The sequence below is a fragment of the Notothenia rossii genome, assembly GCF_949606895.1.
Source record: "Notothenia rossii genome assembly, chromosome: 6".
In the NCBI taxonomy this organism is placed as follows: domain Eukaryota; kingdom Metazoa; phylum Chordata; class Actinopteri; order Perciformes; family Nototheniidae; genus Notothenia; species Notothenia rossii.
Window position 1 is genome coordinate 14,867,998 of NC_136909.1, and position 15,277 is coordinate 14,883,274.

Genomic DNA, 15,277 nt, shown 5'->3' on the forward strand with positions numbered 1-15,277 from the left:
TTTTTGCTGGTTATTCGCAGTGTGTAAATAGACCGAATATACGTACAGAACATAATGGGTACATTCAGTTAAACTGCTTTTATTCCTTGGTTTGACAGTAAGTCATGTACATGGACGTTTAAATCTGTAATAACCTGGATGCAGGTAGGCTTTTTGTTACTTACAGACAGCTTGTTGCGTGACAATCCCTCTCTCCCTCTGCAAGGCTTGTGTAAGATTTCATGATAACCTGTTACTGAAAGGCAATAAAATCGGAGATGCAGGTGAGAGGTGTTTAACACGGCTATAAAATGTAGTCAAATATTGTCGGAATCGATAAACATTATGTTATGAACAAAGGAGTCCTTAATGTAATCTAGTCAAATCTATGAAAGAGGTTTGGTGAAAAATCCAAACGCAAGATGGTATTTCTAGTTTACTTTTTATCTTTAATACATTTGTTTATTACCATTTAAATTTGGTTTGAATTAGCAATTGTCTTACTGAAAATAATGACTTAACCTTTTTCTTTAAATGAATACATTTAGGAAAGAAATAATGATCTATCCGATGGTCAACGGTACAGTATAGATCCACAGTCTGTTTGTCACGTCACTGTGAAAAATATAGCCGTGAAAAGCACAGCATATAAAATGACAAACGTGCCAAGATGACACATTCACCTTTGTCATAGGATGTGTATGAGTTTTATGTCTGCAGCTGTTGACAGACAAAGCATGTTGTATCAATTAAAGTCTACCATAATTATAGAGAAAGTAGCAATGTACCGGTGACGACTTACTTAACCACACACACAGGACTGTGTGTGTTTCCTTCTCCAGGAAAAAAGGAGAGTGTTATAAATCATATTGTGTAATCTTGATCAATAATATGCTAGCTTTTCCCAGTTAACTCTTATCATTAAATCAACTTGCCATGTCAAAGTTTTGTCTGGACGCAAACCACAACTTGCCAAAATTCACTGGAATTATTCACTGATCATTTGCTAAACATATCATGGGAAAATTATTTGAGGATGCAAGATAAGTAACATTACGGGATCCCGAAACCTGGTGACAGTAACTTTGGGCATTACTCATGCCCAAAGTCAGATTTCATGACCTGACATGACTTCAGATTTCCCTTTCACACAGTCGGGATTCATGCCATGGGGCTTGTTGCTGTACTGTAAAATGAAGTAGAGATTATCATGTGCTACTTTTAGGACTTTTGACCTGCATTGAAGTGTTTGAGACCTTTAATTTCAGTGTGTACTCGTTGCTAACCTAATCTTTGCCCGCAAGGCAGTATGCTCCCGCCCCATGTTCAATCTGGCTGAGAAATATAAATCTATCTTCACCTGTCTGTGCTCAAGCTGTCTTCCAGCCTCTGATGGAAAACAACTGGCAAACTGGCACTCCTGCTGAAGACAAACACATCTGGTAGACATAAGGACATCACTCACAAACAGAAACAACAATGATCAGTGCAATTTCCTACGGACCTCAGTCTTGTAAAAAAGGAACTTTATCAAAAAAGAAAACTGAGTTGCTATTTCCGAAAATGCATAGAAATTCATGTTGGTTCAATAGCTTTCCCTTATGTTTGTGGGTACCACCATTCTTTTCCCTTTCCGATTTACTGTCCTGCCTGTGAGCCAAACCATTCCAGGAAAAGTGATTCAAAACCATATGGCCCAAAAATGCAGCTCCTCTGGCCATTTTCTTCTGGAGGCCTGCATAGGTTAACTGAATCAGAAGGCAAAGTAGAATAAATAAAAGCACACTCCTCAATCTATCTTTGTAGAAGATGGCAACCCTGGCCAGGTAACATTTTTTACAAGATAATTACTGGTATATTCAAATGTTTGAGCCGATACCAGAGGAATTTAGGACTTGACCACATATATGCACCACAGGATAATGGGATAATGCGGTATAACTGAAAAGTTTCATACAAAATAATGCTTATTTCCTATAACTACTTATCACTGTTCATGGGTATGCAGTGATAACCCCTGTCAAGCTGAGAAACCCTAACGCATCACAAAGTTGAATGTAATTCTTGTTAAATTATCAAATGTATTACTGTCGTCGATTTGGATTGCATACATTTATTATACCGAAATTTGAGTTAACATCCCTGCATGACAAAGATGGGAATAACATTTTGATGAACCAGTCATCTCCTTCAGCCCCTCCCTTCTCAATTGAGACTACATTGAAAAAGTTTTTTGTGAAAGGTTGCGCAACATTCATTACGCATGTAGGTTTGACGCTTGTGTTAAGACTGACTCAGAATGCCTCAGGGTCCTTAAATTATGAAATATGTCACGTACTATGGCCTTAAGTGTATGAACTATGGTATGCCCATGCTCTCATTAAAAAACATTCTGCATGCCTGTGAAGTGGAATATTCCCACAGATAATCAAATTATCTTCACTTACTTCAGTTTTCATAGGTAGCAGCAGGGCCGCCCCTCCCTACAGGCCAATCATGCAGGCTGCATGGGGCTCCGCCTTGCGCAGGGGGCCCCGCCCAGAGGGCCTCAGCTGCTGTGTGCAGTTCTCCACGCAATTTTCCGCGTACCCCGCGATGTCACTTGGGGCACCAAGTTGGCCAGGGGCGGCCCTGAGTAGCAGGGATATTCTGTAATTGAAAACTAAACTAAATAAAGCTCTCTTTGGCACGTGTATAAATACAGATATGCACAGAGGTTTACTGTTAAGGTAATGCAAGTGTATAATGTATTCCACCACCACTACAGAATAGGTATTGGTTCTTGCCCAGCAGTTTTTTGGTTCCAAATGCAAACCAGGTTTAAGGGCCGAGAGCCGGACTCGCTGCAGTGGAAACAGGTAAAACTGGTTCGCTATCGAGCACTGGCCTAGATCTGGCCCTGGAACCGCTATGGTGGAAATGGGGTAGCTTATCTGTGGGATTTAAAAACTGCAAATGTTCTCACACCTCTTTTGAAAGCAGACAAAGAAGGTATAAAATGTAGTGATGAGGTTTCACACGGGGACAAAAGAACAGGACAGAGAAAATTAGGTGAGGGACAAAAAGGGAAAAGATAAAGATTTATGTGAGCGGGTGGGAATGAACTGGGCAAACAATATAAGCATTACTGTATGTGTTTTGTTTCTACTCTTATGAAGACCAACATATATTCATAATTATGTGAAATTAGGAGCATCTATCATATTTCAAAGGGGGTATTTTAAGACTGGAATTTGGGTTAAAGTTAGACTAATAATTATGTTATTAAGAAAAAAAAGATGTAAAAGGCAGATTGTTGGATTAAGGTTGATAAAGGCTCCATTTACTGTTAAGAGGATTTTGCAGTTCAGGCGGTTCTCCTTATGTTTGTCTATATTACTCAATTGCATAATCAGAGACTAGTTTTAGGAACTGACCTCAAATCTACAAAAAGTAGATAATAGAAAAGTTGAATGATTTAGCAGATTTCGAGCACTAAGTATCTAATGCTAAATGTTGGGGGTGGCAAATATATTTGTTAAATGTGCAAAATAACATTCAAAGTAAACTTAATTGCATGTCATCAAAATCAAATATATACACTATACTGTACACACATACCACTTATTATAAATGGACCTTTTAAAAAGTCTAATTTAGATTGAGAAAGAAGACTCATCACAAATATATTTTTGTAGCTGCTGATAACCAGATTACACTTGGGGAAGCTATGGTTTTGAAATGTGTGTGTGTGTGTGTGTGTGTGTGTGTGTGTGTGTGTGTGTGTGTGTGTGTGTGTGTGTGTGTGTGTGTGTGTGTGTGTGTGTGTGTGTGTGTGTGTGTGTGTGTGTGTGTGTGTGTGTGTGTGTGTGTGTGTGTGTGTGTGTGTGTGTGTGTGTGTGTGTGTGTGTGCGCGCGCGTGCGTGCGTGCGTGCGTGCGTGCGTGCGTGCGTGCGTGCGTGCGTGCTTGCTTGCGCGTGTGTGTGAGAAAGTGTACCAGTGAGAATACCTCTCAATCTGAATCACCCTGTGACATAAAGGGAGGTGTGGGGCAGAGGGTGGGGCCCCTAACCAAGCCGGTCTTGCTTATATAAGAGGAGCCCAGTCCTCCCAGCTTCACAATCACTCAGAGCTACATCCATCTCGATTCTCAAAGTCCTATCAGCCTCCAGAAAGAAAACATGGGCAGACAGAAGATGTATTTGGAAAAACTATCCCGGTTCTTTCAGATCCGAAACCTGCTGCTGCGCCAGGCCCTGGCCGAATGTCTTGGAACCCTCATCCTTGTGGTATGTGTGTGTGTGTGTGTGTGTTTGCATGGCACTTACTTACTTTCTTCTGATGTTGCAATATGATCAATAACCCTTCATATGACAGCATTCTTATTGTATCGTGTTTGAATGATTGCAAAAGAAACATGACATTTATAAACCATTGATAGACTTCAAACTGAGTATAAATTGAGTTTACTGAGTTCAGAACAAACAGGTAAGTAACAGGTTGTTCAGGACTTGATGCTTTGTAGACAAAGGAGGTTTTAAGATGACACCTATAATTGCTTGGAAGCTTTGATCCCGGAGCCAAGACCTCATGACATCCTAATATTATTTAATTTGGTTTTTGTGTGTTGTCAAAGTGCATGATAATGTCAAGGCTAAATAATAAGTCAGTATCAAAGGCAATAAGTTGCAAACTGCACTTTCAAACATCAGTCATTGTTTAAGTGTTGTTTAAGCCATATTAATATATAAAAGCTGTTTTAAAAGCTGTTTTCGTTTGAAAGGATCATATGAACATTGTTGCACTGTAGCATAAACAGACACTTGCTTTGTTAATTAAGTAAAAGAGATCCATAGGCAAGGTTATCTACACTGATAACAAAGGCTGCTCTTCAAAAAATGGTTTCTACTAACCCTGTGTTGGTAGAAACGTGTCATTTAATTGAAATACTTTAAATACTCCAGCTTAGTGGGCAACCTAAAGGCTCTTGAAAAGTGTGGCTGTGGTGAGTTTAGTGACTCATTTTCAGGGATAAACAAAGCCATTTCTAAAGGCATAGAAGCGTGGTACTTTTAACTTAATGAAAACATTTGATTCTGAAACACAATCCAAGTGAATCTTACAATTTATTTAAAAGATATCTCATATTTCCCTCCATTACACCTTAGACCGAATTTCAATTAGCACAATATAATATATAAATGAATACATTGTAAACACAGATGTGCACAGGTCAACTTCTTACTTTATAAGAGTTAAGGACTGAACATATTTACTTATTGTTGTTAGTCACACATTTAGCATGCTATGTGACAGAAAGGTGTGGCAGAGTAATTTAATGGTGACACATGTGGATGGCAGCACTGGGAGAGTCATGGCAGAACAAAAGGCAGCACATCACAGGCGTGACTGACATAATTCTCATCAGAGATATTCTCTCTCTCACTTTTAAATAAAAGTTCTCTCTCCAAATATCAGTGTGTCAAAAATATTTGTTTTATTAGGGACAAACTCAACAAGTCAAACTGCTTATTTAGAAATCAGCTACTAGGATAGGTGACGTGTGTGAGGGTGTGTGTACAGTAGGTGTGTTCAACTCTTTGAACGCATTGATTTGGCATTCTTGACACGTTTCCCTATCTCCTAGCAACATGTTCGGAGCATTAAACAGGATGTTTCTGAACTCAGGTCACGCTGAAGACATTGTGTGCCTACAGGCTGATGTCAGCATAGTGGTTTGTCTAGTCCGGTATAGGTCACTATAAAGGGGCTTTGGAAGTATGTCCTTGAAGGTCACCTATAGGCAGTTATTGTCTTTGGTTATCTTACTGTGACTGTTTTGTTAACCCCCTCAATGCACTTTCACAACGTGCACTTCAAACCAATGTCCGTGCCTTGAGTAGCCGTAGGGGGGGTTTAAGGCTCTTCATCATCACACAGGTACTGTTTTAGAAATTGGTTCCAGGCCAGCAATTTCTTTTTGTCTTGCCTTCAGCTCCTACACAATTTCCAAATATGTGTTTTAGTAGACTGGCTACTGTGGGGTTTTCTTTTATAAGCTCCCCAGCTGTGCTAAAAGCTGGGAGTAGCTGCATGGAAGCGTGCAAGCTAAAGCAGCCAATTGAATGTTGGCTGAGGAGATGGTGGGGTGCTGTTAACTAACTACAGCATTATAGCAGCAACACAGCAAGTTGTTGGAATAATTCAACAGAGGGAACACACATTGGCGAATGAGCACTTAATATGGTTGGCTCACAGATTCAGAGACTTACTTCAGACCTTTCTAGAGGAATGTGATCCAATTAAGTAAATCGGCTCTTACTAGCTAATGGACCATCTTTGTAATCCGATGCCTCTGACATTAAGAAAAAAGTCATTCAGTATCTTTATTTTTATTGTTACATCACACAAGCATATCATGGCAAAACATCTGGAAGCCTTTCCCCCACGCTCCAAAAAAAGTAAGCTAAGCACATTCTAATATTTATGAAGTATTTTTCCAGTAATGTCTGACTGGATAAGGGTTGGAAAAAGAGTTTAGACTGAGCCCAGTGATGATGAACTCCCCTCAGGCGCCAGTCCTTCTGAGTGTGGTTCCCCTCAAGCTTACCTCAACATTTGAGTCTTGCGGTCTGACTGAAAAGCATCCTCATCAGGGGGCTTACAGAGCAGAAGCCTAGACATGGACCACACATAGTACTCTTGCTAAACACATGAGCACACACACACACACACACACACACACACACACACACACACACACACACACACACACACACACACACACACACACACACACACACACACACACACACACACACACACACACACACACACACACACACACACACACACACACACACACACACATAATCACACAGTGTGCAGAATAAACAGTATGGCACCTGTTTGGCCATCTAAAGGCAACATGTTCTTAAATCCTTCTTCATTTGGCAGAACTAGTCCCGTCTCCCTTAAACATATGTTTTCCTCTTTTCCCCCATCCCTCAAGTAGAAACCGACCTGTGTTTTCCGCTTCCCAGAAAAAGCACTAAATGTACAGTATTCATGTTTTTTCTTTATACAAGTCTGAGACTAGGTCATGGTTTGTGTGCAAAATGGGCACAAGACATTCAAAAGGCCTTTGTATTTCTTTCAAATAACACCTCAATATCACACACAGTACCCATAACATCATCCGATTACTTGTCCCAACAAAGAAAACTACTTAAGCTATTATGTGCACAAGACGTTTTTGGAGCCAAGCATAAACCTGTTTTTTTATTCTCTCTTCAGATGTTCGGCTGTGGTGCCGTGGCCCAGCTGGTGTTGAGCGGTGGTTCCCATGGCATGTTCCTCACAGTCAACTTTGCCTTCGGCTTTGCTGCCATGCTAGGCATTCTGGTCTCTGGCCAGATATCAGGTACATATAATTAAATATTATGATTGAAATTAAAGAACATGACTCAATTGGTATTTATTTTTGCTGCATGAGATTAACTCCCTAATCAGAATAATGTAAAAATGTAACCCTTTTCAGCCAGTTCTGGGAGTCTGCATTTTTTTCTATAATTAGGTAATGAGGTTGCCTTTAGGTTTGGTTTATAAAATGCACTGACCTACTGTCACACTGTACATTTGCAGGGGGCCATTTAAATCCAGCAGTGACCTTTGCCATGTGCCTGCTCGGAAGAGAGCCCTGGAGAAAGTTCCCCATGTACTTCCTCTTTCAGACAATCGGTGCTTACTTCGGCGCAGCTATCATATTCGGCATGTACTACGGTAAGAGATGGCTTTAAAGATGGAGCGACATTTAAAAAAGAAATCTTGTTACGACCATTTACAGTATATAAACAGATGTGAAATATATAACATTTGAACAACGGTCCAAATATAAAATGTTTTATGCTTTTTTTTTTGTTTGTCTACTTTTAGATGCCCTGTGGGACATTCCTGGAAGTTTTAATGTGACTGGGCCTAGAGCCACCGCTGGCATTTTTGCTACATACCCTGGAAAACATCTCACCCTTGTCAATGGCTTCTTTGATCAGGTACCCATTTAAAATGTGGAAACAGCTCTCATAAACTGAATTCAAACTTGACACATATATGTTACACAACTCATGTGTCCAACTCACAATTTCCTCTTACATGTTCCCCTCCGCTACATAGATAATCGGCACAGCAGCACTGATTGTTTGCATTCTGGCAATTGTGGATCCACACAACAACCCCATCCCCCAGGGGCTGGAGGCCTTCACTGTGGGATTTGTGGTTCTGGTCATTGGATTGTCCATGGGCTTTAACTCTGGCTATGCTGTAAATCCTGCCAGAGATCTTGGACCACGTCTTTTCACCGCTATGGCAGGGTGGGGCAGTGAGGTTTTCACGTAAGTTCAAAGATTTTTAATAATTGTGTTTATGTGAACTTGTGACACTCTTAAAGTGCTCACTATCTATTGACCTTATTATTTCAGGACAGAGGGATTTTCTTGTATAATTAACTTTTTTTTTTTTGTCTCTCCGTAGGGTTAGAAAAGGCTGGTTCCTTGTACCTGTTTTCGCCCCTTTCATTGGCACCATTGTTGGTGTGATAATCTACCAGGTGATGGTCGGCTTTCATACGGAGGGAGAATTTCGTGACCAGAAAAGGTCAGAGGAGGAGGTCTCACTCACCAATGTCAACTCCAATGAAAAAACAAATAACACTAGCAAAGAACATCTGTGAGCGTGTGAGAGAGCTACACAACAAAATATGCGCTTTCTGTAAATACCAACACCCCAGAAATGTTCCTTCCATCCACAAATGTTTTTTTACAAACAATCTTCACAGCTGTTTAGATATTTCCCAAATAAGCTGTGTTTGGGGAAAAGGGACATTATTTTTTCATGATAAATGTATTGTATTATATTGTAAAGAACGATTGTGTGCGAGTGAGAGAAACATAACTTCATAAACACAGAATTACATTAATTCTTTTAGGGGATGAACATTTGGATGTTAACGTCTATAGCTCTCCAGTTTTAACAGTATTGTATGCGTTATACCTATTTTTTTAAAAATAATATTTGAAAACGTGTAATAAGACATACATTTTTTGGTCCAGAACCTTTCAATGTTAACATTTGAATTCATGGAAGTTATCAGGAAATTGGGAAATAACATTTTTTAAACTTTGAAATAAAAGCTAGTGAAATGACTCCATGTTCATGTTATTCGTTAAAGTCAACGTTTTTGTTTAAAGCTTACATTTGATAGTCGTAAATCCTTCCCACGAAATTCTTCACTGTACCATAGCTATCTAAAAGCAGCCATATTAAAGCGGCTTTCTTTTTATAAACACTCTTTTTTCCCTGTAAAAGCCATAACCAGGAATTGTTAAACAAGCGTAGAAATATTGTGATATGTCAGCTAGAAAACATTAACCTTTGTATGACTTAAATGTAATCACAAGAATCATTTTAGCTTATAATTTCATGCTTGAGAAATATCATATATGTATTAACAAATGACTGTGTTTTTTTAAAGTACTACCACTACATTCTTATGAAGTTTTTACCTATTGACATCTTTCTTCCTTATGACTGTTGATGTTTGGGTGCTAAACTGGACTGTGAGCACCTTGGTAGATTGTATGTAGGTTAAGGGGAAATGCTTTTGTACTTATACAATAAAGTTTTTTTCTTGATTGTTGTACGTGGATCATGTTACGTTCTTGTGTGTAAGAGAATGAACCAGCCGGGTCGTAAGTTAGCAAAGCAGGAAACAGAGCGATTACTCCATTCGCTCAGCTGTTCTCTAATAAGGATGTTGTGTTTCCAAAAGGAGACTTACTCCTTATTATGCAGTGGAAAGCAGTACTTTGCACTGCTATTTAAAGGCTTCACTTTATTTCCAAGCAAACCTCAGTATCCAAAAAACCAGAACTGGGCTGCCGTCCTTTAGAGCATAAATCAAATAAGGCAAGGGTTCATTTTGATAGAAAATATTGCCCACTTGCCACCTATAATCAAGATATGGAAACTTGCAGGCTTAAATATGCCTGGTCTTTTCCAGTTTAAATCAGCAGTATTATTTAATGACAGGTCTGAGCAGGTCAGTAGCATGAGTAAAGTAGATTAAAAGCAGTTCATTAAGTTCATCCTTTTTCTTCATGATAACAAAGGGAGACCAATAAAATCAAAATGAATCAAAATGACTAATATTGAGCTTACTTTCCCCTCCTTGTATTGCATAACCAAGCCTTAGCCAGAGGGGAAATCATAATCTACTGTTATTATTACAAGCAAAATACTATTGAAAATTCAAGATAAGCCTAATGCTGTTTGCTTTGAGGGTTACCAAAAGGTATAGAGAGGGGAAACACTGTACTAAGATTCAACAGGTTGTTAAACATGACTGCTGTTGTCACTGCTATTGAAAGGTTTGCCAAAAATCAGCAATGAAGGTTTGTCCGACTACTTTCCCCTTCTTACACTCTTTATGCTTTGCAAAGCTATTCAAACCCAGATCCTACAATGGTGGTATAAATCTTAAACACAGAAGGAGAAATATTCAAACAGTTCCTCGCAATAGGCAATGATAGACATTTCAAGCCAAAAGCCACAATGAAATATCAAGACCTAATGGTTTCCTTGAATCAAGAAATTATTCGAAAATATCTTAACTGGGCTTTGGAAACTTGTAAGCATTATTGTGAGGTACACCATTTTCAGTTAATGGACTAACATGTGCAAACCTGCCACCATGGTTGAAAGAGCTGAGACAAACAGCTCTCACCATGTGTTTTCTATCTTCAGCCGCCTTGCAAGGTATCCCACAGTATCCCGCCAGAGGCTCTGGTGGAATTCTAACATCAGATCAGGTTTGATGTATTATGGCTCTGTAAGATATTGTCTCGGTAAATCTTTGCCACTTTTATTATTGAATCATTATTTTGAGGTCCATAGGATTCACTTAGCTCCAGATGTAGCAGCTAGCCATATTCATCCACCCTTATTCAACCGCTTATTTCAACTACATACCAATCTAACGTTGGCCAAAATCTAACAACGATAAGCCAACATGTTGTTACCACCCATAAAAAGTAATAAAATAAAATTGCTTGTTTTAGCGGGTACTCAGCTATACAATGAAAAATGTATGTGGACGTTAGTAATCTGGAAGGCAAGGCAAGGCAAGGCAAGATTATTTATATGGTACTTTTTAACACTAGGCAATTCAAAGTGCTTTACAAAAAATGAAAGACATTAAGAAAATGGCATTTAAAATCAGTCATTAAAAATAAAAGTTAATAAAAGAAACATTAAAAGAAAAAAATACATGGATAAAAGTTACAGTGCAGTCTAAGATATGAATAGTTCAATTAAAAGCAGCGACAAAAAGAAAAGTCTTCAGCCTGGATTTAAAAGTAGTAAGAGTTGCAGTGGACCTGCAGGTTTCTGGGAGTTTGTTCCAGATATTTGGAGCATAATAACTGAACGCTGCTTTACCATGTTTAGTTCTGACTCTGGGGACAGAAAGCTGACCCGTCCCTGAAGACCTGAGAGATCTGGATGGTTCATAATTTAGCAGGAGGTCAGAAATGTATTTTGGGCCTAAACCATTCAGTGCTTTATAAACCAGCAGCAGTATTTTGAAATCTATTCTTTGACACACAGGAAGCCAGTGTAAAGACTTCAGAACAGGAGTGATGTGATCCACTTTCTTAGTGTTTGTGAGGACTCGAGCAGCAGCGTTCTGAATCAGCTGCAGCTTTCTTATAGATTTTTTAGTGAGACCTGTGAAGACACCATTGCAGTAGTCCAGTCGACTGAAGATAAAAGCATGGACAAGTTTTTCCAAATCCTGCTGTGACATTAGTCTTTTAATCCTAGATATATTCTTTAGGCGATAGTAACCTGATTTAGTAACTGTTTTAATGTGACTGTTGAAACTCAGGTCAGAGTCCATGACTACACCTAGATTTCTGGCTTTATCTGTTGTTTTGAACATTGCAGACTGAAGCTCAGCGCTAACTTTTATACGTTCTGCCTTGGCTCCAAAAACCATTACCTCAGTTTTGTCTTCGTTTAATTGGAGAAAGTTCTGACACATCCAATCATTGATTTGTTCAATGCACTTACTCAGTGTTTGAATTGAAGCATAGTCTCCTGGTAAAATTGTTACGTAAATTTGTGTGTCATCTGCATAGCTATGGTAACTTATTTAGTTGTTCTTCATTATCTGAGCCAGTGTTAGCATGTAGATGTTAAAGAGAAGAGGCCCCAATATGGAGCCTTGAGGAACCCCACATGTCATATTTGTCAACTCAGATGTGTAGTTACCTATAGAAACAAAGTTGTTTCTGTCCTTTAAGTAGGATTCAAACCAATGTAGATCTGTTTCTGAAAGTCCCACCCAGTTTTCCAGTCGGTCTAGTAATATGTTGTGGTCAACAGTGTCAAACGCAGCCCTGAGATCTAATAATTCTAACACTGAAGTTCTGCCACTGTCTGTGTTTAAGTGGATGTCATTGAAGACCTTTACAAGAGCAGTCTCAGAGCTGTGGTTTGGACGAAAGCCTGACTGGAACACATCAAAATAGTTATTTAAAGTGGACCTATCATGCTATATTTGAATAATATAGTGTAGGACCATACCTATATAAGGCATATTTATACTTTTTATTTTTCAAAATACCAAACAGATCATGCATTTTAGCCATTCCTCATTTCGCTCAATATAACACTGTCTTTTCATGGGCTGATTCTGTGAGAACAGCACCATCTACAGGCCTGGCATATGTACTACAGCGTCTCCAGCGCTTTCGAACGGCAATGTCCGTGGCTGTCTCCTCCTGATTGGTGGAGTTGGCCCAATAGCCGTAGCACCACTTCTGTGACGTCATAGAAGTGTTCAAATCTGGATCAGTCTGTATCAGATCCGTTGCAGCCCCTTTTTAAGAGATTTGAGTATGGAGGAAAATAGAGAGGGTTGTGTTTTCTGACACTTGGTGAGTTCCCTGGAACACCGGGGACACATATTCATGTATAAAAGACGTACAAAAGTGCATTTTGCATGATAGGTCACCTTTAAATGCAAGAAGTTACTCAACTGTTGAAAAACAACTTTTTCAATGATTTTACCTAGAAATGGGAGGTTTGATATGGGCCTGTAATTGTTCATTACTGAAGCGTCTAGATTATTATTTTTTAAGAGTGGTTTAATGACTGCAGTTTTCAGGGCCTGTGGAAAAATACCTGAGTGAAGAGATTTGTTTACTATATGAAGTAGATCTGAGGCCATGCAAGGAAAAACATCTTTGAAAAATCCTGTTGGAATAATATCAAGGCAGCAGAAGGAGGATTTCAGAAGTTGAATAATGTCCTCTAGGTTTTTATCATTAATCTGATGGAACTGTGTCATGATGTCTGAATTGATATTAGGTGGACATAGGGACAACACATTTGCTGTACCTGATACAGAGACACTGGCTGCTTGCCTGATTTTCTATATTTTGTCAGTGAAGAAGGAGGCAAAATCATTGCACGCCCTGGTGGATAAAAATTCAGAGGCTACTGACACTGGGGGGTTAGTTAGTCTGTCGACGGTAGCAAACAAGGCACGTGCGTTGTTTTTGTTTTTGGTAATGATGTCAGAGAAGAAAGACGGTCATGCGTTTTTCAATTCCAAATTATAAAGGCCAAGTCTCTCTTTATAGATTTCAAAGTGAACCTGGATATTTGTTTTTCGCCACCTGCGTTCAGCTTTTCGAAGTCAAAGCTTTTAACATCATATGATTGTCACGATTCTCATGTCATGTCACGTTTCTATGTCTAGGTTTGGGTATTTTGCTGTTCTCCCTGTCATGTTTTCCTCCTGGGTTATTGTCTGGTCCTTTTCCTGTCGTTAGGTTCCCTGGTGTGTCTAGTTGTCTGAAGTTGTTCACCTGTGGCCCTTGTGTTTCTCCTCCCCTGCCCAGCTGTTTCTCGTCTTGTGATTACCCCTCCCTGTATTTAGTCTTGTCTCTCCCTGTGTTCAGTGTTGGTGCTTCTTTTGTTTGTGACCTAGTTCACCGTAGAGTGTTTTGTTTTTCCAAGTATAATTAAGTCCTTGAAATAAAGGTATTATCAAGTGTTATCTGCGTTTGGGTCCTACCTGCTTCACTCTGCGTATCAGAAAGCACCAACCTTGAAATGGGCCCAGCAGATCCGTTCGAGCTGGAATTAGTGAATTTTTCCTTTTTGTTGGCTAACTGCTCGGATCAATGGAAGACAGCACCCTGAGTTCAGCAGCGGGAGGCTGTGTTGTCAGAGGCGTGCCAGATGGCTATCGAGAAACCAGGTTTGGTGAAGTTCTTACCTGGCTGGATTTCAAAGATCCTCTCGGTGTGTGATTCCCGGCCTGCTAGCTAAGGGCAGGCTAGCTCCCTGTCTCCCAATTCCCAACCTGGCACCATACGCCTTGGTGGGTTCCGTCTGAAGTCAACCCGTGCTTCTGCCCCAGTTCCTGCTCCTGTCCAGGAGTCGTATTCTGGAACTCGTCTGGCTTATGGAGGTCCACGGAGCATTCAGGCGGCTGCTAAGAGAAGGAGTTGCAAGGCCAAGCTAGCAGCCCGAGTCCCAAGAGCCATGGTTCCAGCCCCAGTACAGGCCCCAGCAGCCATGGCTCCATGCTCCAGTACCGGCCTACACAGCCATGGTTTCGTGCTCCAGTACCATCCCACACAGCCATGGTCCCGTGTTCCGGTTCCGTGCCCAGCAGCCATGGTTCCGGCTACGGAACCGGCCCACACAGCCATGGTTCCGGCCCCAGTTCCGGCCCCAGCAGCCATGGTTCTGGCTTCAGTACCGGCCCCAGTACCTATGGCCCGACTCCAGTTTCGGCTCCAGGACTGGCTTACCGGCCAACGCCAGCTCCCCGAGTTCTGTCGGCGTACCGGCCAACGCCAGCTCCCCGAGTCCTGTCAGTATACCGGCCGACTCCAGCTCCTCGTCTCCTGTTGGCTGTTCAGCCGACGCCAGCTCCCCGAGTCCTGTCGGCGTACGGGCCGACTCCAGCATCTCGTCTCCTGTTGGCTCTGCAGCCGACTCCAGCCCCCCGTGTTCTGTTGGCGAACCAACCTTCTCAAGTCCCCTCTCAAGCCACATCTCCAGTTCCCTCTCAAGTCAACTCTCAAGTTCCTTCTCGAGTCATCTCTCAAGTCTCCTCTCCAGTTCCCTCTCAAGTCTCCTCTCGAGCTACCTCTCAAGTCCCCTCTCGAGTCCCATCTCGAGTCCCCTTTCAAGTCACCTCTCAAGTCTCCTCTCAAGTCCCTGCTCAAGTCCCCTCTCCAGT

General features: G+C 40.7%; 1 protein-coding gene across 1 annotated transcript; it reads left to right on the forward strand.

Annotated features, from left to right (window-relative positions):
* Positions 1 to 4,009: 4,009 nt before the first annotated feature.
* Positions 4,010 to 9,652, forward strand: LOC307044512 (aquaporin-3-like). The gene is made up of 6 exons (XM_079689821.1): positions 4,010 to 4,247; positions 7,255 to 7,381; positions 7,603 to 7,740; positions 7,894 to 8,009; positions 8,131 to 8,348; positions 8,488 to 9,652. Exons 1-6 carry the CDS (start codon positions 4,140 to 4,142, stop codon positions 8,684 to 8,686), a joined length of 906 nt encoding a protein of 301 aa, XP_079545947.1. The 5' UTR covers positions 4,010 to 4,139; the 3' UTR covers positions 8,687 to 9,652.
* Positions 9,653 to 15,277: the final 5,625 nt, after the last annotated feature.

Coding starts and splice junctions, on each gene's coding strand:
- LOC307044512 (XM_079689821.1), top strand. CDS start 4,140: ATGGGCAGACAGAAGATGTATTTGGAAAAACTATCCCGGTTCTTTCAG. Junction 7,741..7,893: donor CATATTCGGCATGTACTACG/GTAAGAGATGGC, acceptor GTCTACTTTTAG/ATGCCCTGTGGGACATTCCT. Junction 8,010..8,130: donor TCAATGGCTTCTTTGATCAG/GTACCCATTTAA, acceptor TCCGCTACATAG/ATAATCGGCACAGCAGCACT.